Source organism: Lepeophtheirus salmonis, chromosome 1 (assembly GCF_016086655.4).
Source record: "Lepeophtheirus salmonis chromosome 1, UVic_Lsal_1.4, whole genome shotgun sequence".
Lineage (NCBI taxonomy): Eukaryota > Metazoa > Arthropoda > Copepoda > Siphonostomatoida > Caligidae > Lepeophtheirus > Lepeophtheirus salmonis.
The window spans coordinates 18,975,559-19,001,475 of NC_052131.2; the positions used below are offsets into that span (position 1 = coordinate 18,975,559).

The 25,917-nt window shown below is 31.6% G+C and overlaps 2 protein-coding genes across 10 annotated transcripts in view; both read left to right on the forward strand.

Annotated features, from left to right (window-relative positions):
* Window positions 1-3,150, forward strand: part of LOC121119951 (solute carrier family 2, facilitated glucose transporter member 8) — a 42,898-nt gene extending 39,748 nt beyond the window's left edge. For all 9 annotated transcript variants that reach the window (XM_040714838.2, XM_040714844.2, XM_040714803.2 and 6 more), the window contains 5 exons: window positions 268-488; window positions 572-712; window positions 1,675-1,860; window positions 1,935-2,147; window positions 2,225-3,150. In XM_040714838.2, the coding sequence (XP_040570772.1) occupies window positions 268-488; window positions 572-712; window positions 1,675-1,860; window positions 1,935-2,147; window positions 2,225-2,443 (980 nt within the window). In that variant the 3' untranslated portion in view covers window positions 2,444-3,150. The remainder of the gene's footprint in view (window positions 1-267; window positions 489-571; window positions 713-1,674; window positions 1,861-1,934; window positions 2,148-2,224) is intronic.
* Window positions 3,151-22,756: 19,606 nt separating this feature from the next.
* Window positions 22,757-25,476, forward strand: LOC121120006 (solute carrier family 2, facilitated glucose transporter member 6). Its single transcript, XM_040714858.2, has 8 exons — window positions 22,757-23,132; window positions 23,191-23,361; window positions 23,416-23,583; window positions 23,662-23,882; window positions 23,943-24,083; window positions 24,411-24,596; window positions 24,835-25,047; window positions 25,120-25,476. The coding sequence occupies exons 1-8, from the start codon at window positions 22,898-22,900 to the stop codon at window positions 25,300-25,302; spliced, it is 1,518 nt and encodes a 505-aa protein (XP_040570792.1). The 5' UTR covers window positions 22,757-22,897; the 3' UTR covers window positions 25,303-25,476.
* The last annotated feature ends 441 nt before the right edge of the window (window positions 25,477-25,917 follow it).

The following is a 25,917-nucleotide window of genomic DNA, read 5'->3' on the forward strand; positions in this document are numbered from 1 at the left end:
TAAATTTGTGGCTTGGTACGCCATGGACACGTCTTTTATCGTGACGAGCCGACTATCTGTTTGCCGGCATATTGTGGCTGTTATTGCTTATAAAGAAGGATATATTTAATAGAAAATATAGCTAAATATAGTATTTAAACATATGACAAATGTGTTTTAAGATTTCTTTTCTCGATTCTGTAAAAACTACGTTTAGTAATGCTACCGCAAATTTTGGGTCCGCGCTCTGTATGATCTTATATATATTGTACACATACAAATTTGAAGGTATATGTGGAAGTGTTCCTTTCATAACAATTACGGGATTATTTTTCTGCCCGGAATCTCCTATTTGGTTATTACGTCATGGGAAAAAAGATGAGGCAATCAGAGTTTTAGTATACTTTAGGGGATCTCAAGAAGCAGCAAATGAAGAGTTGATATCAATGGAAAACAATTTAAAGAAAGCTAAAATGCATCACGATGAAGAAATGGAGCCAACGTTTTTGGTAAATATCTTTTTCGCCAAAATATTTATTAAAAGAAATAATTGAATGCAGTTTATGAAATCTAAATTTTGATTCATTTTCAGTTAACAGTTAAACATCACATCAAGGATCTAAGAAAACCCACTTTTTGGAAACCATTTGCTCTTATCATGTTTCTTCTACCTGTTGTGCAAAATTGGTCTGGAATGCCCTTCATTTCATTTTACATGGTTTCGTTTATTGATGTGAGTAGGATATTTATACTCCATTAGACTCAATAGGCTAAGCAACTAATTATTTCATTTTGATATGAAGTCAATTAACGAAAGACTTACACGATAAATGGATATCAAAATGACCATACTTAATATTACAAACAATCTTTCATCTGATACATTGATATATCTTTATCTTTTTCAAAAATACTTCCATTTTTCTCTGAAAGTTGATTCAAGATAAACCTGCACAAAACAATTGGGATCATTTTGAACTATTATGAGTAGTATGCAGACCCGCTCTATAAAAATAGCTGAAAACCTATAAGGAAATCTAATTAAATAGTAGTTATATAAAAAAGTAGACCCACATTCATGTAAACTTTTTCATATATTTTTGTAATTGATTCACCCTAGGAATTTTTGGCTTGGAAAGTTTCGCCCTCATATATTTTATAGCATAAATGTACCTTTGCTCTTATTTTTTTTTTTTTTTTTACATAGAATAACTTGAAATGAGGGCATTTTAATTCAATTTTAATATATTTAAAATTAATTTGTGACGTGTTACGAGTAAATACTTGCATTTTTTTTTGTACACTAGCCTAGTTTTGGTTGTCTTTTTTTCTTTACTTCATAAAACTCAAGTTCCAATTGACGATTTTTTCTTGTGGCATTTCACAAGCGAATACGACTACACAAAATTAAAAAATATATATTGTCCGCTAGGTGGTGTTACAGTGTGTAGTCTGTTCAAACTATTTGCTTTCAAAATTATGCATGCGGAGAAGAATTTTCACAGTACCCACTATTTAAGTGACATACACCTAAATTAAATAATATTATCATCCAGGGAGTTTTATTATTTTGCCATTAGATTTTTTGTAAACAACGCTAATACTTCATTGAATAATGCTATAATGTGTTCGAAAAAGAAATCACAAGTTGTGAATTTATTAATTATCATCATATTCCGCAAATATTTCTTTTAGAATATGAAAATACCAATGGATCCTTACGTGGCATCATCCATACTCTGTTTCATCCGTTTAATCTTTGGAATTTCAAGTGTAAAACTACTTACAGTATTCTCTAAAAAGAAAATGTATCTAAAGATATTCATGACGATGATATTTTCTAATTCTTCCATTGCTCTTCATCAATATCTTTTTGAAGAGGTAAGTTCATAAATTACAAATTTAATAGATAATTAAGATTATTCAAAATATGTAACGACTTAATTACTTTCTAGGGTTATTTCAAAGCCTGGGGCATCGCGGACACTCAGTTCATTCGTTGGCTTCCCTTTGCATTAATAATGTTACTCTATGGCTCTGTTTCATTGGGTTATGGATCGATTACGAGGACTCTACAGGGAGAACTCCTTCCAGCCAATAAAAGAAGTTTAGGATGTGGAATCATTGGATTCTCGGATGGGCTCTCCATTTTCTTTGTTGTAAAAATCGTATGTTTTGCTATTGTATTTAGATTATGACAATCTATTTTTGATTGTTTTTCTTTCTCTTTCTCCTTCTTGAATAGTCGCCTGCCTTGAGTGAGTTGATTCATGTTTATGGATGTTTTGCAATATTCGTAATTGCCCTCGTATTCGGCGCCATTGTCGCTTATATTTTTCTTCCTGAGACAAAAGGACATTCCCTCGAGGAAATTGAAAAATATTATCATAATTCCAGCATAAGTAAAAAAGAAAGTAAAGCGCAATCCTTGGAGAGGGAAGAAGAGACAACAGCTCCTCCATAGATAATACAAATTATTCTACAAAACACATTAATCTGTATTTAATTGGATCTCAGATAACCACATATGTAATACTAATAAGTAGTGAAGTGAAAATGAGCACATTTTTAAGCGTGTGAGGATAAAATAGGGCAATAAGAAACTTAAAAAATATTATCCGCAAGATGGCGTGACAGTGTGTAGCTTGTGAGTAGCACATTTTTCATTCGCTATTTTCCTTAATATTAATGAAAAAAGATACACGTAATTATTAGACCACCATTATAGTAGGTATTAAAATTGTGACATCACTTAGAAAGACTATGTCGTCTTTCTTTCTTGAATATTATCCTTCAGGGAGTTGTATTGTTTTGCTGCAAAACGGTGCCAATTTCTGTCGCTTTGTTTACAAGCTGATCAAAGTAAACAATGCTCATACACCCTTTCTGTACAAGTTATAACTTGAATATAATAATTTGTACTATGTACAAACAATTGTATAATTTTATATTCCCTCGCTTAAAAATGCAAACATTCTCGCATTTTCACCATAATAACCTTCTGAGTCTACTCTTCATTTTTTAAGGGAACTCAGAGTTATGTATGCACTCTGTAACATACATCCTTTATTTGTATACCTTGTTTGCTAATTATATAAACCATATTCTGCTATAAGTTGTCAAGACCTTATCTGTATATATATATATGAAATAGAATGCGTGTGTGTACAAGTCCTTTATACGTTCCCATACCGTTGAACCTAGGAGGCTGAAACATTGCATTTGTCCATCTTTCCAGCTTTGACAGGCTAAGACTGGGGTGTCATTTTTGGGGGTTATATAAGAGGGGGAGGCTTAAGATAGACCTAAAACACAGCTCTAGAAGACTAAATAGGGGGTTGAGTTATTTATCATAAAGAGATTGGCGTTTCAAAAAACAATTAGACGAATAACTACGTTTTCTAAAATTATTCATTATGAGAAAAGGTGAGAGAAAAAAGAAAAAAATCGGTGAAAATGGTAATTTCGTTTATTTCATGTGCAAAAAAGTGAACTTCCAATGGACTATGGGATTTGTAAATAGAATCAAGTTTGTCAAAATTTGTCAGGAGATTCGTTTGCATATAAACTTACTAAATAAAAATTTGATGTCTAACTGAAATATCTGTCAATTTCTGAATAATTTTTATATTTTTTCTATTGATTTCTTCTTTTTTTTTTCATGAAACGTCAACTTTCATTGTTTTAAAAAGAAATTTCACAAAAGGATACATTTTAGATATGAAATTTTACAACTCTTATCTAATTAATTATCAAAGTATTTCAATACCCGGAACATTTTATTACATAATTTGTACAATATTTGCAAAAATGACCCAGTTATCGAGTGTTAATTTTTCGACAACATGCAAATAAAAAAAAATATTGGTAGAATTGTGTTTGTTTACAATTCCAATAAATGCTTTTAACCTTTTTTCCTTTTCACTAGTGAAAATAAAGTCAATTGCTATTTTCTTCGCGAATTTCGATTTGGGAACTTTTTGAACTAATTAAAAAATGGACTTCTCATCTAGACAATTTTTTAAATTCATATATGTCTCTGTATGTTGTATGTTTTGAAATTTATATCACATTATTTTTTTAATATTTATAATAATACTACTAAGGTCAGGGTTAATAGAAATACAAGGTTATACCATAAGTCATAACGTGTGTACGACTGATGTTTGACTTCTACCACGTTTTTAATATTTTTTCTCCCTAGCAATCGGTAAGATACATTAAATTGAAAATTCTAGGAATAGTGACATCATATATTATGAGTGGTTGCGTATTTTGTCAAAATCTACCTGTCTTACCCAGCAGTCTGTACAATTCATCAGATTGAAAATTCTAGCAATCTCGATTACATGATGGTTTAACCTTGTTTTTCTATTAACCTTTTACTAAGCTTACAGGAAGCAATAATATGAGTATTTTTTTTAAATTGCTCTGATGAGACTTTGTAGATTACATCACTTAACCGGATTGTTATAGTCTGAAGATTCCAAAAGAGTTAGAATTTATCAAGATATTTTTCGACCACAAAGAAACAATCATATTATAATTATTAGTATATGTAGTATAAACTAGTATGAACCTGCCCGTTCAAGGTTCAAATTGTCAGGAGATTCGTTTGGGTATAAATATGACGCATAAAATTTTTGTTATCTAAAATATATGTGATTTTCTGAATAAATTTTAATTTTTTTCTCATTTTTCAACAAACGTATTTTTTTTAAAGAATTGCCACAAAGCGAGGAATTTCAAGCCTAACATTTTAATTTCTGACTTATTAAATATTGATGTATTTTCAATTTTCGGAATGTTTATTAAATGATTTCTGCAAGAATGAACCAGTTATCGATCAAAAATGGTGTTCTGAGCATCTCTCTGGGTTCTGGATGAAAGACCACCGGCCCGGTAAAAGTCCTGACTTGAATCCCATTGAAAATCTGTGGGCAATTATGAAGGAGAAGTGCAAGAGCACTTTCATACAGCAAGTCAAAACTGTCTGGCAAACTCTGGACCCCAGAGTCTTGGAGAATCTGGTTACAAGCATGCCTGGCAGAATCAGAGAAATCATCAAGGAGAAGGAGACGTTATGAGGTAGATTTTTGTACTGTCAGTCTTATTTTCTTATGAAATACACGGTAGTTTCTCCAGAGACAATCTTTTAGTGTCACACCTTATTGCCGAAAGATTGTTTGCCAAAATGGTTTATAGCATTAAACTACCCACAATTTAGCTCTTGATTTTTTATTGGTTAAATCTATGAGAATCTGTATATTGCTTTAATTTCTAATTTACAATCAATAATTTTTTCAATTCATTATCATCATTATAAATTTGTATAGTTTTCATTTAATTTGCCACGAGTTATATATATGATAGAATTGTTTATTGAATTGCACTGAAGTGAGTACAATCACTATTTTTATATTTCTTGAAATAAAACACTCATATTGGATGGTTTTTCTATTTTCTGGAATAATTTCAAGAACAGCATTTCGTAAAAGATATTAAACTTTTTTCAACTATTCAATCAACTCTAAAACGCGTTTAATTGACAGTGTCGTAGATATTGAAAGATAGATTCCGCCATAAAATTGGATGAATGATTGAATCAAATATTAACAAACAATTTTTTTTTATAGTTACAGAGGTTTCAATTTATCATATAAGGAAAAATATTGTATTACTTCCTTCGATATAAATATCTTTTTTTTCATGCAAAACATGTCAGATTTTGTTTTGTGACAACTTTAGTTAATTGTATGCGAAGAAATTTTTGTTTCCTAGGATAAATAGGCGAATTCCGCAAAAAAAACAACACATTTCTTTTTGAAGGCCCAATGCATTTAAATGTTGTATTGGTTAAGAATATACACAGTGGTACTTATAGAATTAAAGAAAAAAACACATTTTCTTTTCTTGAATATTTTTAACATACTTCTAAAAGTATGATTTTTTTAAATTATCAAATTTACGAAGTAGTATAAAATAAAATACCATAAAATAAATTTATAAGTGCCCAAAAGATGTTCATGGTCATGGAACGCTTTTTTTAATTATAAAAAAAACAAAAACAGAACAACATATAATGGACATGAATAAGATTATATTGTTCATAGATCATCAATTTTATAAAAAAATGTAGAATATCGCTATGATTAATTTTTAATGCCCAAAATACAAATTATTATGGTTTATCAGACTCATAATTACGTATCAGAATGGGATTTTCGGAAAATTAGTCTAACTATACTCATATTTTTACCAGATATCATATATTTTTTTTCTTTTCATCTCTTGTCAAAGAATCCATCAAGATATAGCCAGAAAACTAGGTTTGCAAGAGTCAAATAGTATATTTCAAATAATAAATCAATCTTGTTTGCTATAATTTTAAAATCAATTGAGGGGTAGTAATGGTGGCAAATAGTTTACAGCCCAGTTCCAGATATCTACTGGGATGATAAAATTCGTACTACCGTGCAAGGACTGTGGTCGAATATTTAATAATGTTGTACTTATATAAAGTTATGAAAATTTTGTGTATTATGGTCATTAAAAAAAAAAAAGATACCAAAAATCAACATGGTAACCCTGCCCATTAGAATAATGTTTTGGAAGAAAGAAGCTTAGCTGTCATGACGTTTCATTAGATCAGTTACAATCAGCTGCTATGAGGAAGGAGGGAATAAATAAAATAAACAAGACCATTGGCAAGAATTACTCCGATGTTGATCCTCAGCTATGCTCTGAGTTCAACAAGGACTCGCAATTATAAATCCGCAACAAATTAATTTTAAAGTAAAATGTTTATTTATGTTTTATTTCAAATAAAAATTTTCTTTTATTCATTTTACTATTGTGTACATAGTTCTTTTGCTGTATTTGTGAATAAGTCACTACCTAGTTGAAAAAAATTGTAGCCACCTTCAGCCTTGACAATGGCTTCATCACCATGGGGTTGTTCATTTCTTCCCATACTGCCTCGAGGGATACCTTCTAAGTATTGATATTGGGATGAATTTTGCAGCAAGTCTTAGTCTGAACATGTGTCCAAAAATATTTGTCCAGTGTGTTGGTATCAGGAAAAAATGGTGTCTCAAAAGGACAAGCAATCTCCAAGTAAACACTGGGTCACAAGGTCAGTGTCATCATCTTACTTGAGGATAACATTATCACCTGGGAACATGTACAAAGTATTCCGGTCAACAAATCAGTTTGCCTATGTCCGTTGGAGATTGCCCTGCGTTTAGGAGTTTAGAAACTTTTATGTGATTGTCTCTCTTCGTCTTTTCTGTGACCGTATTTAAATGAACTACTATTTATCAACTTTTCCTGTGATATAATAAACTTGGGCTATGATATTTCAACAATATTTATTATAATTTAAATCTATACAGGTGTAATTACAAAGTAGCGGTTTCAATTCATTGGAAAAAGGAAAAGAAAAATTATATGGTAGTTAGTCAATTACGCCAAACTTCCTTACTCTAAGTATATTTTCTTTGTACCTCTATTGAAAGTATGTTCACAGCATAGTAAGATTTAGTTATAGTTCCCCAAATAAACCATTAGTAGAATAATTTCAGACCAGACCAAAGAGATTAACAGCTGAGAAAAAAATAAATAATTGTCTACGTATTCTTAACAATTTACCAAATTTTACAGGGCGCGATCTCTATTTAACAACCAACCGATTAAAAAACCAAAATAGATTTTCTACTAAATTAAGCTTCCGATTATTATCGAAATTATCATTATTCAATATAACCGCCTTTGGCGTCAGTGACACCCTCTATTCGATCTTGAAAACGGGATCATGTCTTGATGACAGTCTCTATTGGCAGATTCTGGAATTCCTCCTTGATCCTGGACATCAGCTCGGATTTTGTATTACAGAAGGATCTGCTGGTGTGTCCCTAAACTGCACCCCCCACAAAAAAGTCCATAGGGGTGAGGTTTGGTGAGCTTGGAGGCCAAACACTTTGTCCAACAAAGTCAAAAGAAATTATGAAAACTGGGTCAACGTTTTCTTGGATATGTGTCACAATTCATCAGCCAAGCACTTCTTGATCAGCATTTCAGAACAGTGGAGATCCCCAGCAATGTCCTTCATTGATTTGGATGGATCATCAATAATGATTTTCTGCAAATTTGCTATGAAATTATGATCCCTCTGTTAGTATTACCTCATCTTGTGATCAGTAGGCTTTTCTGTGGATTCATAATGACCTCCAGACTCTTCCAGTTTCTTACTGACTCCAGGAAAAGGACTTGTCCTGGGTTAAGAAGTTTGGAACCTTAACATTGTCTTGTCCGGTGTGGATTGTTAAGCAACGACTGTACGCTGTATTTTATAACCGTAACAAGTTAGAGATCTTCAAAACCAAATTTTATCACTTAATCATTAAAATAATTATATATGCATATTTCCTTTCGAGAGAGCACATAAAAACCTTATTCTGAATCAATATTAAATGAGAGACTGTCCTTGCTACAAATTTATGGGGAAGGAGGCTTGAGCCCCCCTAAAAGTGGTATCCTTCAACATACCTCTCTCTCTCTCTCTTTTCTTCTACCTTCATTCTTTGTTTCTATTCCCCAACCTCTGCTAGTATATTAAAAATATGCCTATTTAAATAAGTAATTATATAACAGTGTTGATATTTTGTGGGAACAAGGCAAAATATCGAGCTGCGGATACAATCAGAATAGCTCTGATTTTTTCGACTTTGATAGGCGTTACTGCCAACTTATCTGCAATCAAGCTTTTTCAGCTTGATAAGGTCAACTCCATAGCTTTTCTTTTTGTTGGTACACTTTGAATTTTTAAGGAGAGACCAAATAAAATTAAAGGCATTATAAATTTGTATGTAATTCCAGCAATGTAAAATCTCTGAAAATATTGAGTGTGGGGCAACTTGCAAACGCATGCATAATAGTGTTGAACATTTTGCCACAGTCCTTACAGGGAGTATTAAGAAATAGACCACCCAATGATATTTGAAATTGGGTAGTCAATTGCTTTCCATCCCTGATTTAAGATATGGAACTTGTGATCCTCTTCTTCCAGGTTTTAGGTAAATTCAAACAATATATGTATACATCAAAGATTTTATCCGCTTTTTCTTCAGATTTGGAAGGAAAATTCGTCCTTAAGTGCCACGGAATTGGAGTGAGATAGATGATTGCGGCTCTTTTCAGTTGAAAGAAAACCCTTCCACTATTTAAGAAAGAATTATGGTCAAGAACATGAACCGTGATTATATTCTTAAATAATGCTGTCCATTCCAACTTTTTTGTGTCTATGAGATTTTTAAAGAAAAACTTCCTATTACTATTCTGACGCACAATGTCAATAGTAGAAGAAGATAAAAAGACTGGTGCCCCTTTGCAAATGATTCTCTGGACAGCTGCCCAAGAATGAGATAATTCATCAATTTTGTCATAAATAAAATCTGTTCCATGCATTAACAAGTTGTTGGCAGGATGGGCCGAAATAGATGCACGTTACTCAGACTCCGAGTTTCTTGAAAGGTCAATTAGACTCTCATGATAATTTTTTTGAATAATTCTAGAGAGCAAAGACAACCCTCCTCCTAACTCACTTTTGGGTCTTTTTAAGGAATCTATGTAGCTTCGATGAAAAAACTTATTGAGTCAGCAATTTTCTTAGTCAATGACCTTTCCGGATAACCATGGAATATACATTGCTTTATAAAGAGTTGGAGGAACAATTTGGTAATTATATAGGTCAATTCTTTTTTTTATATTAAATTCCTTCCATTTGTTAATCGAAGAATTTATTAAAAACTATATAGATCAGTCCAGTTTGTATTGGAGGCACCTTTACTCTCCCACTTAATTCCTAAAATATCGACACTCTTTTTGATAGAACAATCAGCTGTTCTAAGTCGTTTAAGATCCTATTTACCCAAAGGAAGAATAACTGTATTTTGTTAATCTTTAAACTGGACCTTTTTTTATATTTCTTGAAGTAGTTCATTAAAACTTCAATCCTCTTTGTTAATTGGATTTCTGACTTTGCCTCCAATATCAAAGTGATATCGTCAGCATACATATCAATAATATGTTTTGACGTTCCAAAATCCCCAAACTTATTTCTTATGGTATACCCAAGATATTTGATCCCCGCAACGAAAAGTAGCGGAGCTAAAGGACAACCCTGGCGACAACTTTTTTTTAAAACTATTGGGTCACTTTCTAAATCCCCTAATGTAAGAGTCGACGCACCATTGAATAGAAGAGTTCTAATTGGGTTGAAAAATCTTCTAGGAAGGAGTTTATTTATTTCTCTTATTTTTCTCAAAATATGTCCATGTAAAATGGTATCAAAGGCCTTACAGAAGTCAACTGCAATTATTGCACGAAACATCCCCATATTTTGGTTACTCTCAATTCCCATTTGAATATTTCTTGATATTTTGGGAATCATCCTCCCCTTCAGGAATACTTTCTGTTTCAGACCAAACTTATAATTTAAAATTGGCTCCATTTTGGCTGCAAAAATACCAGAAAGTATTCTATAACTTTCATTAAGAACATTAATTGGTCTCCAGTTATTGACATCCGTAGGCGAACCTCTCTTGGGAATCAAGACTTTGGAAAATGCACATATATTTCCAAGGACTTTCCTATCTCAACCAGGTAAGGACCATCAATGCACCGAGTGAAAATTTTCCTATTTACCCCCATCAGGCCCTGAAGCTTTTCCATCTTTAAAGTTCTTTTTGATAACAGATGTTATATCTTCTTTAGTAAAAATTGAGTGCTTACCTAATTTTGGGTGAGGAAAATTAACCCTCTTACCACTAATAGTCTTTGGGAAGTGCAACAGAAAAAGATTCAATATCTCCCGAAAGTCTGTAATTATATTACCTACATTGATAATTTTCTTCATGATAGATGTAGAAAAACGTTATTTAGGAAGAAGGTCTTTCAATCTTTTACAGGGGAAATTTTCAGTGTCAATTTTTGCTTTAAATTGCAATTCAGCAATTTCTGAGAATCGAACTAAGTTTATAGTATCGGAATAATAGTACGTACAAAAAAGAAACCTTTTTATAGTATTTCCTCAATATCTTTTTGAAACGACATTTCTTTCTTTACGAACAAACTGTAAGGAATTAGATGTAACAGTATCAATCAGAAGATGAGCAAGCTTTTTTTAAAATTAAATGAAGAGTTAAATTGATTAATAAAACGTGTTTGAAATTTTTTGATAAAACTTTTGTCATCCAATACTCATTTGGGGGACTGAAAGCGTTTTTAAGGTCTATAAAATTGGAAAACAATTTCAATAAGCTTATGAACTGAATCAGAACGAGGCCGGTAAAAAGCGTTTTTAGTTTTTGGATAAAATATATGAAGAGGCAAGGGATAGATCAATTCTGGAAGTATTCTGGCCAATTCTCCAGGACACAATGTCTTCTATGCTAAAAATTCTAATTATACCATTCAAACTCAGTTCTATTATGAGTTTGAATAAAGTTTTTTGATTTGGGTGCCGACGATTCATTTTATATAAGTCAACGTTTAAATCTCCAATGATTAATAGAGGATAGAAGTCATTCTTACAAACATTTATAATAGATTGAAAGAAGGTGGGACATTTCACATTTGGTCCATATGCGTTTACTACATAAAAAGCATCACTTTTTGTTGTAATAAAATTTTTATGCCAATCACCAATCCTTAATAACTCTTTAACACGTTTAGGTTCTTCGATTGATTTTGAAATTAGAGAAAGTATTCCCCTATCCATATTAGAGCCTGTGAAAAAGTAATGATAATTATGAGGAATACAAATAGGGCATTTCAGTGTACAAGATGCTGAGGTAGGAGCCTTTATATCTTGAAGGCATATAATTTCAGGTTTATTACGAACTTAACTTTTCATTAAGGTGTGACGGGAAGTATAGTTTTGTCCTCCCATTGCGTTTAATGAAATAATTTTACCAATTACCAAACTGATTTCCTGACACCTAGAGATCGTTTCAATGCAAAAATCTTCAATTTTGGTCTGTTTTTTAAGCAACATCAATATCATAAAAGATTAAAATTGGTGAAATTAATTCCTCTGAACTTTAGTAAGCTCTTGATCTCCTTGCAGAGATAAGCCTGAACTTGGAGAATCCCTTTTCGAGACAGACCTTGACCTTGTATTTTTTGGTATTCTTTTTCCACAGTGCTTTTGACATAAACAAACCATGCCAATAATTTAGTCATTTTATCATCATGAGCGAACAAAAAGGGAACATATCTTAGATGTCATGAAGATTACGGACATTGTCAAGTGTTATATGAGCCTGGTTTTAAGTTGGACAAAATGAAAAATAAAAAAATGAGAAGACCTCTCCAGGATGTGAGAGTGTTGAGGACATAATTTAATGAGTGATACGAAGTTCTTCTTAGGTTTGGAGAAGAATATAAAGGAGGATCCCAGTAAGTCGATGAATTGGGAGGCGCCCATTCTCAAACCGCTAAGTGGCAAAAGTTATGTACAGATAATATGGCTCGATTCTGGTCTAAAGAGAGATGTTCCCCTTCCTCATCAGATTTGAACTCACCGGACTTTTCTGCATGGATCCCTTTCGAGAGGGAAATCAACAGCACCTCACGACCAAATGTGGACTCACTGAAGTCTTCCATTGTAGTTGTATTGGAAAAATTCTCAGAGGAGTTTGTTATCAACTCCTGCATGGCCTTCAGGTGACGTGTAAAGGCTGTAATTTATAATGAAGGTGACCATATTGAGTGAAAAAAGTTTTACAAAAACCTTGTCTACATGTTTTGTTTGGATTATTTTTTTTCCCCATTATTGCAAAAATAAAATAATTGATGTTTTTCTAAATCCATCGCTTGAGTTCACGATTTTCTCCCTTACCCTGTATATTTCTCTCAGTTTTGAACTGAATTGTGTTGTCATTGCATTAATTATAAAGGCAATAAACTCAGTTTACAAAAACAGGAAAAGCATGGAATTGCAAAGTATATATATATTTTTTTCGTAACACTACACTTTTAAAACTGATTAAATGCAGTTTTGCAAAGTGATTATTGATTTACTCATCTATTATTAAAAATATAATAGATTAACATTTAATTCGTTAGAGATCAGTTGAGTTTTAATTTAAGGTATTGAGTTTGTAAATATGGTAATGATATGTGCCTAGAATTCTTTTTCAGTTATTAGACTCATGAACAAAACTCAAGCAACATACGATTACTTTTCTCTTAAATTAATCTAGATAACTTTTTGTAATTATCTTTTATTTCAATAAACAAATAATTTTCATCAATATTTTGCAAATTTTGTGAAAAGTTTAGTTATAATGGAACGACTTGACAATGCGCTCGGGAGAAATTATTTGAACTCAATGTGCGTAGGTTAGATACTAAGTCGTCCCTAGAGAAGGAAATATACTGAATGTATATGGACTTCAAAGACAATTCCAAGGTCAGATGGAGTAAATAATAAATTTTTTACTTATTACTTAATTAGTTCAACTCCATCTGAACAATTATGGAACATAAAAAAATCATTTGCAGTTTTGAAAGTATCAATAAATTGGCAGTTGTTATCGTCCGATTAAACCCTTTAAGTATAGAAGTTTTTCATTTGTAAATTGGATTTTCTCAGGATTTGATGAAAACATATTGGGCGGTGTAAAAATTTTAAGCCAATTCTTAAAACTTCTACAGAGAGTATGTAGCATAAACAACAAAGGCGAAAATTTGGAACTGAGCTATAAATGAGCTATCCTCCTTGACAAAAGTGAAGGACTTCATTATTACCTTTGCCCATGCTTAGAGCAGGTTAAGAAGATCAATGTATGTTCTACAAATTTTCTTTACATTTTGTTCCAATGGAGGTTGAAGCATCATATTTAAATACCAAAGTATGAAACTTAGCTGCTCTTAGCAAAGTGTCATAAATTTTTCCAGACATAAAACTTGAATCTTGTATTGTGATCCTATTATATATAGTTAAAATGTTTTTGGAAGGTTTGAACCTTGCTTTTCTCCGAAACGACCATGGTCGTCAATGTTTCGAGGTCCACCGTGTCAAGGTGCATCAAACAGACTGGCGGTGTCTCACCCCACGTACCCAAAAAGTACCACTTCTGATAGCAGAGATGGTGAAAAACCGTGTGAATTGTGCAATATTCCTCCTCAATCAGGCTTTGTTCAATTCTTGGACTCCCCAATTACAAGATTCAAAACCCCTGGTTGAATCTGTTGAAACCTGTTGAATCTAACACCAAAATGTTGAAGATTGAAAGGATAATGTTATTATGAATCTCTATTAATTGCAAGTCAAATTTTATACCAGAACTATACAATCGTTGAAACAGACCGTTTACACATGTAAACAACATCAAATCTCTGATTTTTTAGTCTTTTATCAAATGTAAAAATACCTTTTGATTAACGTACATAGAGAGTGAAAATGGCATCCCAAATAACTTTTATTAATACATTTATATAGGAAGATTTTAGGATTAAATTTAGTGTCATTAAATGTTGTATACAGATATATTATGTCACTGCGACTATTTAAGGATAAGAAATACTTCTGTTTCAAATAAAAGTATTCAAATTATCACTACTTTATACACTACATAAGTAATGCACAGGAATTTGGTACGTAAAGGTAAAAAAACTGATATTGATTGTGATAATCCTACAAAATCAAGAATAAAGCAGCTTAGATGTCATGACATTCTTTTACATCAGCTGCAAGCAACCATAAGAGGAAGGAAATAAGTACAAATCCCACATCCGTATATATAGCAAGGACATATAGTCTGGAATTACTCTGTTGTTGATCCTCAATTCTACTTCGAGTCAACCGAGGACTTACACTTATAGCTCCCGTACAAGCCTCGATTGTTACTCTCCGTCTTTCATGGGCATACGCACGAGTCATTACTTAATACTTAGATGTTCCCTACTCAAGAATTAAATAATAATGATAGGAGCTTGTGAAAATAAAAATCCTGTTTGGATGCAAACTAGAAAAAGCCACTTCCGCTTTCAAGAATATATAATTTATACATCTCTGGTTATACAACACCATGCATACCCAAAATGACATAAACAGGTCCACAATAAGATAAAATATGAGCATATGAAAATTAAAAAAGAAAAATATTTGCCTCAAAAAAACTAGCAGTCTCTATAGTAAGGGTATTTTTTTTTTTTTTTTTTAAGATTTGTAAGATCTTACAATCTATTGAAATAATCCTAACATTTTGCTGATATTGATGTGTAATCCTCTATAATTAAAATTATTAATGTGTGTGTTTGTGTGTGATGTACGTCCCGCTTAGAAAAATAATGATAAAAACGTATTTATTTCAAAAACAGAGCCAAATACATAATTTTGACAAAAATAGAAGTTGGTTGAAAATCTAATCTACGTATCTAAATCTATGTTCAATTCAAAAAGTTGTTTTTTTGCAAATACGTTTTTTTTTCATAAAACAAGATCGATTCCCATGTTTCATAGGTTTTTAAATTGTAAATTCGAAAATCTGCCAAAAAAATAGAAATAAAAACGAATTATTGTACGGAAAAAGGGAAATCATATATTGAATACGAACTAAAAAAGAAAATTAGTAAAATAAATGAAGAAGAGGATTAGCAAGTTAATCTTAGTATGTATCTTCATTATGGTAGAAGAAGGAACATGTCAAGATGCCAATGGAAATGACAATAAATAAATCCCAAGATCAAGTATTCGAAAAAATTCATATATATTTACCAAAATCAGTATTTTCACATGGTGAATATATGTAGGATTTTCAAGAGTGTCAATACATGTTTGATTATATTTACTTCTAATGGACAGAAAACAATAAAAATGTTGTATACAGAGATGTTATACAATAGAAATTTACATATGATATAATTATAGTTTATAGTAGATCGTTTTAGTTTAGAATTTTAAAACAAACCAGCTAAATATAAATAAAATATTTTTATTTGGCTATCTTTAAGATAGTGTGTTCGTGTTTGTACTTTATAACATTAGAAACACATTTCCATCCAAATCCAATATGCTAAAATAAGAAACCGAAAAATGGCATGACAACTTGTGTTGAGTCAGTGCTTATTTACTTTGTTCCATAAAGTCTCAGAACTGGCCCTTATGACCGTTTATCCCAATTTTGCGGCAGGTAAAAAAAATTAATATATGATATTATGAAATTTTTTCACAAAAACAATTCAAAAATACATATCTACTCTTAAAAAATTTCAAAAAGCATTGGTTATTCCCAAAAATTCAAAAATCCATAGCTACTCTAGAAAATTTTTGAAAACAATTTATAATTATAAAATTTTTAGAAGAAAAATTTAAAAATCCTAAGTTATTCACACATAACTAAATGAAAATTAAAATATTAAATTTTTTAGAAAAAAATTTAAAAAAAATTTTAAAAATCCATAGCTATTCACACATAACTAAATTAAAATATTAAATTTTTTGAAAGAAAAAATCGATCATTATTCTATCATTTTCTAGTAAAAATACCCCCCCCAGCCCACCCTTAAGTTATATACCACGTATAAAATATTCTTTGAAAATTTCAAGTACCCCCTGGAGTGCATCAAAGTAGCCCAAGGGGTATGCGTACCCCCCCATTTGAGAACCACTGCCCTAGTCGATCAAAAGAAATAAAATAAAAAAATAGAAAAGTAGCCCATTTTTAGGAATTTTTACAACATATTACTTTGTTTTAGTTCAACAATCAGTGTTTATGATTAGAATTAAGTAGTATTCCATGCAATTGATAAGTTTTTTTCATCCATAAAGTAATTTTCATAATGATTTATTGGATATTTGTTCATTTTATGGTTGTAAAAATATCTACTTTGATCCCCGAAAATGATGTTCTTTCAATTAAGATGTAGTCTATGACGTCATTAAAAACGCTCATTACCCTTTTGTACCGTAACACTATTACAAAGAAAGCAACCTAGATGGACAATTTTGATAACTTTTTATCACTATGAAAAAACCCAAAGGATAACAGAATTATTGTTTTATATTTTTTTTTAGCATCTTATGTCCATCGTTTTATTTATCTGAGAATGGACTAATGTGCCTCTAAATCTGCTTAATAGTAAACAACATCCGAATGACTATAACTCTAGTTGAAAAAATTAGTATTATATATGTATTTAAGAATTTGTATGATTACTACAACTCTACAAATATAAATGATAGTAAATGCAAGTTTCTATAAGTAGAAAAGATCGATTTAGAATTATTCATTAACTAAAAACCCTACAAATTTGTATTCAGTTAGCATTGCCAAACATGAATTTATTTATCTAACATTGTCTCATTTACTTTTAAATTTAAACGTTAGTAACAAAGAGCTCCAAAATATATAACAAGTGAATAATCGTGTTGTTGAACCAAATATGTCAGAATTAGGAGAATTTATGCTGATGCATGATTACAATAAATTGATATCTATTAATTCTAACGGACGTTTTATTCCGGATCAAACTGGATATTTCCTCAAATTTGAGTGGATCCACTCTTAAAATGTGCCTTTGGATAAAAAAAATGCATTTTACTCATCACGGAGCTATGTTTTTGATAATTAAAATCATTGATGAAGTATATTAAAGTGTTTACAATATTTTCTGTAGCAACCTATTGTTTCGTACCACATACTAATGTTTTGTGGTATACATATGTATAATTCATGCTTAATTAATAAAAAAATATTTTTTCCAAAAGAACACACATTAATTTACATTATATATATATAAAGCTGATAAACAATACCTATTTATTTAATTATTATTTTAGATTGAATTAAAATATATAATCACATAGGTATATCCATATATTAAATATCTTTTTTGGGCAAATATCCCAAATGGTCGTACAGCAAAATGTCTATTAGGAAAATTGGGTTTTGGCTAAATGTACACACGGCAAATTGTCCTTCGGTAAAAATATTATCGGTCAATGGTCCTAGAACCAATTCACATTACTATTCAATCACTAATAGTTAAATATTCTTTTAAAAACATTAAAAAAAGAAGAAGATAAAGCAACTGCTCTAAAAATAAATATAATTAACCTGTGTATTTCTCTAAGGGCATGGAATGTTTATATTATTCCTAAAGTAACACACCTCTTCTGTGTTACACCTTTTAAAAACAGTATCGATAGGGAAATATTATGTCTAGACGGTTCCTACTTGAAATTATTTACCAAATAAATCATAAACCACCAAAGAGTCCATAACCCATTGTGGTGGATTTCATTTTCTATGGAAAGCTCTGAACTACTATTGGATTAGAAAGTTATGGGAATATGAATAATATTGGAAAATTCATTTAAATTAATTCTTAAAGCTAAACTACTCAGAATTTCAGCTAAGCCCACATTTGGAACTTTTGGATGTTTTAAAATTCTTGTCATGATTTTTTTGTGATGGTGCTACTGAAGTAGTTAAAAAGTTTAAATTATCTTTACAATGGGCAATGGCAACTAGAGGTTGCATTAAACAAAATGCTGTGTGTACCATAAGCTCCGATATTACTGCAGATGTTAACTTGACAGATTGTCTAATGAATAAAATGGATTTTGTGTTTTATGAATCTATTTTTGGAACAAACATTTCTGTAAATTTCCTCTCCTCCCTCTTAGACTGAAATCATCTTATACAAGTACTTCCTCCTTGAGAAAACGTATGTACACACACCAACCTTAACACTATTCAACGCATATTTGGAACAACGCAGCATTAAAAAACGTAGGCAAGAAAGCCTTAAGGCAATCACCAATAAGTTTTTTAGTTCCAGCGAAAGATGGTCTAAATCCAAAATATTATCCAGGACTCTCGAGGTTGTTTCTAAGTATTTCAATAACGAAAGGGAAATTTGCTTCTTCTGTCTATGTTCAAAAGAGACAACCGATCATTTTTTTGTAGGAATTTAAATCTTTATCTAAAATTTATGGGGACGTTATTAAAATGGTTAGTACATTATTCAATAAACAACTGGGTAAAGAAGACTACTTCAAATAATGAGAGAGTGGATGCAATTATTATTAAAACGCAATATATAGTCTATAAATTACGGACAGTAAAAGAAGACAGCCTCGATGGAATTTTACATATTGTTAATCTTTATGCGAATGTTTTATTGAAGATTTAAATTCTTTTATGTTTTTATTTCATCGTCCAATTGATGTTATTTCGAAATTATTTATTTCAAATACTCTTGATTTTGCCATATCTTAAATGACCTTTTTAATTTTCGTTTGTCTACATGTTTTAACGAATTATTTTTCGAGTATATTGTGCTATATTACAATAAGATTGTAAATGTTTAAATGCGTGCTAATAAAGGCCAATAAAAAAACCCTGTGTATTTCTCAAAAAATCATATAAAACAGCTATAAAAGTCTAACTTTTATCATCAATACATTTACATACAATCAAATTATAGTCAACATGAAACAGTAATTCACAATCATTGATATTTAATTCGACATAATGCTTATACAGATTCCGGTTTTATTGGGGTTTATACTGGATATAATTCAAGTTCGATTGTACATAAATTATTAACCTCTATAAAGCATATCAAGGACATCTACCAGATTTTTGTTGGAAGGAGGGGCAAGCTCGTATTCAGACCAAAAACATCAGATGGACACCAAAGGAGTAGCAATTAATCAAAGTATATAAGCATATATATAATGATTTCAAACTAACGGGATCTATACCACCATATCCAGTGTGTAACAACGAAATAAAACGGGTCAAATTTCCGAATTTTCAGCGAATATACCAGTACAAAGTCGGTTATTATGTGGTGAAATACAAATTTAAATTTTTCACTTATTACCCAAAACACTCGGGATTGGCCCCAGGAGCACCGCTAAGGCCGGGTGTCCAAGGATAATTGGCTTCCTAGCTCCACACACTTGAATCTGTTGGATTATTTTGTCTTAAGCTATCTTGATTCAATGTTCATTAGATAGGTCAAAAAATCCCTGATCTACTCCAGTCTCCTAGAACTCCCCCTCCCCCGAAAAAAAAAAAATGGTTTCTAGTTTTCAGGGCCTGCAGAGACTACATTGAGTGTGATATGTTCTTATATGGTTGTATATACTGCTCAGTATGCAACTTCTTTTAATGAACATCCTAGCCATTTTCTTTAATTAAAATAAGATACAAAAATAAATATAACTTATTTGAAATCTGGAACCATTACGCTAGGAATTTTAATTTTTATTATATTTGCTCCCTTAGAGATACAAAGCGACACTGAATGATACTTAAAAGTATACAAAATGGCATTTCCAAAACTCATTATTGGACTGGTAATTCATACCTCAAGGGTATAACGCTATTTTTTTATAGTTTTTATATATATACGAAGAGAAAAGGACATTTTCAAGCCTTTGTGTACAATATGTTGCTAGTTGTTACTCCTCTCAAGGAAATAGCAGTACTTGGCAAATAACAATAAATAAAACTTATTTTTCACTCAAAATTGGTCCAAAATATTCCAAATAGCTAATGTGTTTTTATGAAAAATATTTTTTCACAACATTTACATGATTTAATGTTATTTTTTGGTTTAAAAGATAAAAAAACAAAAAATTATTCAATATAGTTAGTATACACACATTTTCAAAATAAAAAACAATCAGTTATTTCTGTATCTTTTTCTGAATCGGAGAAAATACTTTTATTAAAAAAAGAACAAAATTAACTCCTTTTAAGGAAGTCTAATATTTTTCTTATTTTTGATATAAATTTTAGTTTGTAGTAAAATGAAAACAAACAGCTTCATAAAAAAAAACCCTTAAAAATCAATATTTTTAAAATTATGTGAGATTTGCTGCTTGAAAAATATTTTTGTATTTTTATGGAGCAATCAAGACTTAATGATAGTATGTATAAAAAATGTTGCTCACTGTAGACCACAAAAAACATTAATTTTGGGTTATAAAGGTCATTTGCATGTTTCTTTGGGTAAAAACAAACAAGAACACACCATCTCAATCCAAGGGATAAAATGGTGTAATTTTTCGAAGAACACAAATCGTTGATCCAGTGTGAAAACATGCATTCTGGAAAAAAACTTTAGCTGTCAATCTTTGGGTGACTATAATCGCTAAACCGTACTAACTGGTATGAATGTAATTATTTATATTTTCTAAAAGATGAACAGCATACTAACATGTATTAAAATAAAATATTGTTTTAATTATATTTGTTAAAAGCTAATAGAATAAATTGCACACTACTGCATCTAATTGTCAGTGTAAGACAGTCATAATTTTTCTCACTTTATAAACTTGGAAATTAGAGCTTTTACAGGGAGCGGGGATCAACTTGAAGACGACATTATCAAATAAAACACCGGTTACCAAATAGGAAAGCTATTCTTGTCAGCTGACGATACGTAGTTCAGTTAGCATCATGCCGTCATCATATGAAGAGATAAAGAGCTATAAGTGGAATGATGAGCTTTCGAGGTACGCCGTAGTCATGGCATTGGTTAATAATGGAGGTGAAATCTCCAATTCAACGATTGCTTCAACCTTAAGAGTGAATTTACGGACTGTTCAGTGTATCCGTAAGAAGCTAGAGGACACCTGGGATGTTGATGCCACCATAAAGAGGGCACCCAAGGAGGAGGGCGGCGACAGGAAGGTCAGGGACACCGACTTTGTCGACAAGGTGAAGAAGATGGTTGAGGATGCCCCTACCAGGTCCTTGAAGGCCATGGCAAGGGATCTGGGCTGCCCTGGGTGTGGCAACAGGACTCAGCACCCTGCCATGTGTCCAAAATCTCCATGCAGTGGTTAACCGAGAACTGTTGTGACGTCGTAACCAAGGATTTGTGGCCTCCTAACTCTCCCGACCTTAATCCTTTGGACTATTTTGTCTGGGGCTATGTCGAGAGACATACCAACATGGACAATGAGAGTGTCAGAAGAGCCTGCCGCCGGTTCAGAGGTCGTATTGAGGCCGTTATTGATGCCAACGGTGATTATATCGAATGAATGGCTACTCTATATCTATATGCTCGTCATAGTTTTGATTTTCAATAAAAAAGTTAAAAAATGTATATTTTGTGTGGTTTTTTTGTAGAAAAATATTTTGGTGACAATTTGATCCCCGCTCCCTATATGTAGTGCTGTCATCTCCACTTACGTACTTAACAGTAGTAGACTTGTTAATTCTTTAACTGTTAACACTGGCAGATTTACACTCGCTTTATGTGAAACAGCGCATGTGGCATGAATGCATACTGAATAAATCTGTAGTACAAAAGAGTTAGCCTACGTTCGCCCTTGAAATATATAAAAAATATTCACTTTTGGTTTTTTTTTTTGAAGAAATCCCAACATAGTATTTCCTTCCATGGATACCCCCAAAAAGTTATAAAACTCATTTCTGTATGTTTTACCAGTTAGGATGTTTTTGCACAGGGTCAACCGCATGTAATTCAGACTTAAGGCTAGGTTGTTTTTTGTTGATGGGCCGAATAGTATATACACTAGATATCTTAATTGTTTAAATAGTTTGCAATTAAATCATTATTTTTTTTATCAAATTATTAAATCATTATTACTGCAGAATAATAAAAGAGTTGTTTAACTATAATCTGCTCACTGCCTACATTAGCTTAATTTTCCAAACATGATGGAGAATTTCATTAACTCTTTCTCTCATAGATAGTATAGAAACATGTCTATTTCATCATCAGTACAGGGAAAACTATAATAAGAAAATGTTATAAAGGATTGCAATATATGAGAGTGGCGGTCAGATGGGTGTATGTGGTTCGATTCCTTTCTTCCATATCAATTTAACTCGTTCCACTTGAGATCTAAAATTCCAAGATGGTGATCATAGTCTATGAAGCCTCTATCCCGAGGGTTGATAAACCTCTTGAAATCCTTCGACCCTTTGGAAATGTTAGACGACAAATGGCAGTCGGTGTTGTGGCAAATATTGTGAGCATGACTGGAGCTATTGCACTCATCTCATCCTCAATGATACTTCCCCAACTTCAAGGTGAATCCAGAGATAGTATAAATGAACTCACACTCACAATGGAGGAAGGCTCTTGGTTTGGTAAGGCTCTTTATTAATTCATCCAAGTCTTTTGAAAGGGATTTATAATCGGTTATAGCTAGTTTATTTTCCATTGGTTTTATTTTTGGATCGATTGTTGGAGGATTTCAAAGTGATTACTTTGGTAGAAAGTTGTCCATGATGATTGATTGTGCGGTCATGTCGACAGGTTTTTTCTGTATGGCTTTTTCAACATCATTTCCAATGCTACTTTTTGGAAGATTCATTGGTAGTTATAATACTTTATTAGACTAGAAACATTATATCTTAATATGTTACATAGGTGGTCATGCTACGAGCTCATCCCTGGCTTCACTCCCTATTTACATCGGAGAAATAAGTCATCCTCATATGAGAGGGACCATTGCAGGGATGTTCGGTCTCCTATATTATTTTGGAACTTTGGTAGTGAGTATTTCATCTGGACTACTCTCATGGCGAATAACTATGGGCAAGATATCTGATTTTGTACTTTTTATGACACTCAGAACTGTAATTGAATATAGCCTAAACTTCTTTTAAATCATAGGCATTATGGGCTGTGTTCCTATAATCAATTTCTTTGGATTTATATTTTGTCCCGAATCACCTACATGGCTCATTCGGAGAAATAAAACAGCTGAAGCATTTAAAAGCCTCATGTTTTTGAGAGGAGAAAGAGCTCAGGTTCTAGATGCAATAAAAAAAATTGAGAATAACCTCAACACAGAGATAGAAGCTCATGAATTTGAATGCAAAAAGACTCTTTTGGTAAGAGTAATTCTTTAACTATGAATAATATAAAATTTCATATCACATTTTATTACGCAGGTTAAACTGCGTCAATATTGGAATGATCTCATTCACCCGACTTTCGTAAAGCCCTTTGTTATTCTTCTTTTCTTCATTGCCTTTGTTCAAGTCTGGACGGGCACAACCTTCATTAATTTTTATATGATAACATTTTTTCAGGTAGATGTTATTTCTTTCTCTGACCCTTATAAGAAATAGTGTTGCATCGGTCTTCCAAAACTAAAGAGAATGCAATTCTATCAGTGCAGTCCTAATAAAATTTGTCAGTCCGAGGACCAGTCCTTACTGTTCCTTAATGGTAAATGAAACAACTGAAATAACGTAGTAACTATCGTCGTCATTTTAGCTGTTCAGAAGAATATCTTTTAATGATATACCATTCTGAAGCTTAAGGGTGTAATAGGGAAAGACTGATTAGGAAATCATTGAATAGACCGATCCAACACTAATTGAAGCCATGATTTAATCGGTCCTTTCCTTCTTTAGAACATGGACCTCCCAATTGATCCATATCTTATCTCTGCATTTTTGTCCCTTTTTCGAATGATCCTTGGCATATTTGGAGTATCTATTATTGGATCAGTGAAGCGAAGAACTGTTTACATCACTCTTTCAGCCTTTATTTTCGTTGCTAACTCTTCCCTTGCTCTTCATCAATTTCTTATGCATAATGTAGGTATTGCCAATTTTAAAGTGTATCATGTAATTCTAAATACACGGAAGGATCACGCATGTAGCTTAGCTTGTTTTACTTTATTTACCTCTTGAAGGAATGTAGTAATAATGACTTTACTGTTGCTTTTTTTTGCAACCCATCACTTCTTTTATATTGCCCTCATCTGTAAATAAAAATGCTGCGTGATTATTCTTTGAAACGTATATACATATATAAATAGTCAATATTTGATAGGGATATTTTCAAGCATGGGGGATTCATGAGTATCAAGTTATTTGCTTGTTCCCTCTATTCTCGGTTGCACTTCTTTTTGGATCATATGCTATTGGATTTGGTACAATTTCAAGGACGCTTCAAGGGGAATTGCTACCCGCAGATAAAAGAAGTTTTGGTGTTGGAATCATTGGATTTGTAGAAGGGATTTCTATATTTGTTATAGCTAAAATTGTACGTCATTTGACTTGTTACATTTTGTTTTAATTTTTCCAAGTTTTTACCATTATCAATTTTCTATTTCAGTCACCTTTTATGCTTCAAAACTTTAAAATGTATGGATGCTTTGGAATATTTGCATGTGTTTCTGTCTCTGCCGTATTGATTGCATACTTTTTTCTTCCGGAAACAAAAGATCAATCCTTAGAAGACATAGAGAATCATTATCAGAATATTTCTGGAATTAAAAATAAAGAAAATAATATATGATTCAATTGTATAAATGAAATGAGTTTACTCTGACTTTATTTCTTATCAATATTTTGTAATCATTTTTTAGAGATGCAAAATTTTCTGAATTTTTATATACAAGATACATTTATTCGTTCTTTTCTAAAAAAAAAATAACGTTCTGCTTTCATACGTTAATTTATTTATGTTGAATCGTTCTATTTTTTTTTTTTTTTAAATTGTACAAATTTCTCCGGGTATGAAAAACAAGATATCACTTTCAATGTATCTTAGATGACGTAACTTAATGATTTTTCTTTGTGACATATGGAAATTTCCTTTCCTTGAGAGAATTTACTTTGTAAATTTATGGAGATTGTGTAGATATTTATCGGGTAATTCATTTTACCATCAGCACCACCAAGTGGGAAAAGTATATTTGTATTCAACTTTTGGACATTAATTTAATGCATTTTCTTATTACATCGAAGAAAATTTCGTAGACTGACACATAGATGGGGCCGGTAGAACTTAATCATATTACATTTAATTACTATTAGCCTTCAAAGGAAACAAATTCCTCATTTGTAGGACAATTGGTTCGTGAGATATATTATTGAGAGTGAAGCAACTTTTAATATTGAAGAAAAAAAA